Source organism: Nicotiana tabacum, chromosome 11 (assembly GCF_000715075.1).
Source record: "Nicotiana tabacum cultivar K326 chromosome 11, ASM71507v2, whole genome shotgun sequence".
NCBI classification, from domain to species: domain Eukaryota; kingdom Viridiplantae; phylum Streptophyta; class Magnoliopsida; order Solanales; family Solanaceae; genus Nicotiana; species Nicotiana tabacum.
This window is the reverse complement of record NC_134090.1, coordinates 104,180,832-104,185,442: the sequence shown is the minus strand read 5'-3', so window position 1 is coordinate 104,185,442 and position 4,611 is coordinate 104,180,832. Positions and strand designations below refer to the sequence as shown.

The 4,611-nt window shown below is 28.4% G+C and overlaps 1 protein-coding gene across 1 annotated transcript; it reads right to left on the bottom strand.

Moving 5' to 3' along the window:
• Positions 1–508: 508 nt before the first annotated feature.
• Positions 509–1,423, bottom strand: LOC142165962 (uncharacterized). The gene has a single exon (XM_075224355.1). It carries the CDS (start codon positions 1,421–1,423, stop codon positions 509–511), a length of 915 nt encoding a protein of 304 aa, XP_075080456.1.
• Between the last annotated feature and the right edge of the window lie 3,188 nt (positions 1,424–4,611).

The following is a 4,611-nucleotide window of genomic DNA, read 5'->3' as shown; positions in this document are numbered from 1 at the left end:
TGTGTCCCTTCCTCTTCGGATTTACAATCTATATATAGAAAATTGAAACGACTTCTACTGTTTACAAATGGCTCTTCATGAACGACCTTTACTGTTCATGAATATGACTTGTACTATTTACTTTACGACTTTTTTACATGACTCTTACTATTCATGGACGACCTTTACTGTTCATGAATATGACTCGTACTTTACGACTTTTTTACATGACTCTTACTATTCACACTTTTTTCTTTACGATTTTTTTACATTATTTGTTTTCAAATAGCTGTCTTCCTTATTTGTCTTCTTGCTGATTTCTTCATTCCAGTTGCACTTCTGGTACATGGTTATCTTCTCTGTTGCATATTGAACATATATGATCTGGATATTTGTGTCCTACTAATTTGCAGTATCTCGTCAATAATTCATTGGAAATAAATCCTTTCTTTAGTGCTCTTGTAGTTGGTTGTATCTCTGGTTTTAGTAATGATAAAATCCATTTTTGGACTTCATCCATATCTCCTTGTCATAGTTCCCTTGAATTGGCATATATCATTAGCTGGTCTCTTGAGTAGTAGCTCCAGATAGCATTTTCTTGTAAATAATTGTTGGCTAGCTCTTGGATAATAGTTGCTATGCCAATTATTCTTTTGTTGGCATAAAAACCCGGTATCTCAATTTTCGGTATTTCTGGTTGTTGTTCTATTTCTTCTGGTATTATCATATCTCGTGTTAAGCCTATTTTTACAACTTGTATAATAGGTTTTATTTCATCATATAGTATCTCAGCTGGTGCTGTATAGAATTTTATAAAAAATAAGTTTCCTTTTGTAATTCTTTTGAATGTAATAAATGCTTTGTATAGCTCTGGTATTCCACTTATCTCTTCCCCATCATAGGTATATACCGTACTAAGTAATCCGTAGTTGTAACATGTTTTTACTAAATTGGCTCTAGTTTTTGGCTGTGCAATAAGCCTATTATATCCTTGGAGTTTTTGGGTTATATAATCCTCTGTTGGATCTGTTGTAGTAGTTGCTCTGGGGTTCAGGTTTAGAAATGTTTGAATTTTGTATATATTCTCAATATAGGTCTGAGTAATATGGTTGTATATCTTTTTGTTTTGGTGTAGGCTGTTGGCATAAGTTGAGGTTTGTGGTGTCGTAACTATTGTTTCTTTTGGCCTTTTTGGAGTAATTGGTTTATCAAATATGTAGTTTAAATTGACATTGGTATGTGGCTTCTTGTTAACTTGTTTACTTGTACCTGCAGCTGTATATAAACCAACTGTGTTATGGGTTTTTTGAAGTTTCCCAACGTCTCCTTCTAACTCTGGAAGTTTAGAGTCTTCCGATCGACTTAGCTCCGCATTTTTATAGTCATGCTGCTGACTTGACTGGCTTTTCTCTAGCTGTTGTAATCTTTTTCCCATACCATCCATCTGTAAAGATAGCGTAGTAAGGATTGCAAATATATCTTTTGATTCTTGGCTTTCATCTGTTTGGGTACCTTTGTCTTGATAGGTAGTCTGCAATAACATTTTTGTCAGTTCTTATTACTTCAATTGTAAATGTAAAATTCTGTATATTTAATACAAGTATTCTTATTTCCTTTGTAGTTACTGAATCTTGTACTTTCCGTGTTATCCACCATTTTACTTGTGTATTATCTGTTCTCACAATAAACTTGTTATAAACGATATATGGCTCGAATGCTAACAAACATTTATATAATCCAAATAGTTCTTTCCTATTTATCTCCCATTTTAATTGTGGTTCCGTATATGATCCTGAATAATATCTATAATGGTGTTCAATCTTTTCATTATCATATTTATATTTTAGAACTCCTCCGTAGCTGTGATCACTAGAATCAGTTTCTACTATGTATGTGAACTGTCTTTTTTCATCTGGGAAATATAGTTTTGGTAATTTTTTACACATATTTTTTATCTTCTTTATATGTATTTTATCTTTTTCGTCAAAATGGTATTCTACATCCTTTTTAAATTTTTTCTGTAATGGTTTTAAGTTTTCTGCTAATCTAGGGATATATTCCCTTATTTGGTTAACTAATCCTAAAAATGATTGTAACTTCTTTTTCCTATCAAGTGTTTCGTTTAAGTTAATTATTTTTTGTACTATATGAGTTTGCATTTTTATTCCATTTTTATCTATTTGTATACCTAAGAATTCTATTTGATTTTTCATTACTTCTACTTTTTTTTTTACTTAAACTAATTCCTGATATTTCTACAATATGTATGAATTTTTCAAGTAGTTTTATATGTTCGTCCTCTGTTCTAGAATATAACAGTATATCATCTATATATATTATACAATTTTCTAATTGGTTAAAGTAGTTATCCATAAAATGTTGGTATCTACCTGGTGCATTTTTATATCCAAATGGTAATACGTTCCATTCGTAAAATCCTTGTGGTACTGTAAATGTTGTTAGCTTTTTAGATTCGTCTTCTAGTTTTAAATGATAAAATCCTGATTTACAATCAAATTTACTAAAATAGTTATATCCTTGTATTTGTCTGATTTTTAGTATTTTATTTGGTATCGGATAATTATATGTTTTTGTTTTTGCATTTAAATTTCTATAATCTACAACCATACGACTTTTTCCTCGTTTTTGTTCGCTATGCTTATTTACTATAAATGTTGGGCTAGTGTGTTTACTATTACTTTCTTGTATGTACTTATTGTCTAATAATTCCTGTATGTGTATTTTAAATTCTGTTAGATCATTAAAATTGTATTTCAAAGGTTTTTGTGTTATTATACTATTTTCATCTATTAGTTCAATTTTTATTTTTGTTTTATGTTTTTCCCAACCTTGTAGTGGATTATCATTATATAATAGTTCTAATTTATCTTGGATTAGTTTTATCTTATTTATTTAGAAAATGATTATTTCTATATTATGGTTGCTTTGTGTCATATTTTCTAATTTCTGGGTAATTTTTTCACTTCCCTTAATCCAGGGTGTTGTTTTTCTCACTTTATTATTTACTCTTTTTGCTCCTAATCTTTGCTTACACGGGGTAGTAAACCACCAATGTGTTTTTGTTATAATATGTGGGTATAACTTATCTTAAAATGACATTCCTAATAATATATCTTTATTTGTGAATTCATAACTATATATTTCTTCTATGGTTAATATTTTATCCCATATTTGTATTTTTAGATTCTTTGCTTTGTATGTTATCATACTTTCCTCATTGTTAAATCCTGTTACTACTATGGGGGTTTTTAGCTTTTCCCATTTACTTTCTGGTAGACAATTATGCCGACACATGTTAGCTTCTGCTCCTGTATCCATCATAGGTGTATAATATCTATTATAATATCCTTCTATTATTATTTTGGCAAGTATATATATTTTTGGCATTATATTAAGGTTCTTTTTATTATTATTTTCTTATTTTCATAACTTATTGTTAATTGTCTATCTTCTAATTTATATGGTTTGACTTTTTCTAACCATTTTATTCCTAGTGTAATGTTTTTATCTCCTTGGTATATTTTAAAATTTATTAATATTGGTATGCCTCCAATAATTAATTCTTTTTCAGTTGTTTCTTCATTTTTTCTTAATGCTTTTGATAATTCTGAATTTTGCTGTTCTATCGTCACTATCTCTTGTTCTGGTATTAATTCTCTTATAACATAATTCTCCTCTTGCCCTGTATTTATTAATATTAAATATTTTCTTTGGTCCATTATTCATGTTATATAATAATGATGTGGGTTTATTTCTTCTATTTTTTGTTCTATTAATTTTTGTGGAGTTATGTAATCTATTCTTCTTGATGTACTTCTTGATGTACTTATTCTTGATGATGTCTCTGGTATTTCATTACTTGTTCGTTTTGACGTGCTTAATCTTTCTTTTACTATTTCTAAATCTTCTTCTATATCCATTTCCTTATAACTATAATCATTGTTGTCTATAACTGATACTATTCTTTCAAATGGATTTTCTATTTTTATTTTATTTATTTTATTTTTAGTTGTTATCTTATGTTTTGTTGTTAAAACATATAGATTTTTACATATTGCTGTAAATATCTTACTTCCTGGTGCTAGTTCTATTCCAGACATTTTCTAGTATAGTACTAATGATTTATCTATATTTTTATCATCTATTGCTACTGAATAGTTGGCACTTATTATGAATTTGAATTTTTGGTATATTAAGTTACCTCTTACTGCACTTATTATACTCTTTTCTATAGGTTGTACAATTCTATCGTCTGCCAAGTATATTTCTATAGGGGTATCTATTCCTTCTCTAAAACATGCTTTTATTAGTATCTCTGTTCCTCCTAAGTGTACATATTTTATTGGATTTTTTGCTTTTATATCTTGTATTTCTTTGTTTAATAGTTTTTTATTTAAAATTGGTATTCTTGCTTTACCTTTAATGTATTTACAGTCTATTATGTGTTCTCTTTGGCTTACTACATAGTATTCTTCTTTTTGTCTTTTAAACCAATTCTTTATTGTTGGTACTTCTAATATTTTGTCTATGCTTAGATCCAATTCTTTTCCTTTTATTTGTTCAAATATAGTGGCGTCAAAAATTATTTTTTGTTCTGAAGATTGTTCATCT

Coding starts and splice junctions, on each gene's coding strand:
- LOC142165962 (XM_075224355.1), bottom strand. CDS start 1,423: ATGGATGGTATGGGAAAAAGATTACAACAGCTAGAGAAAAGCCAGTCA.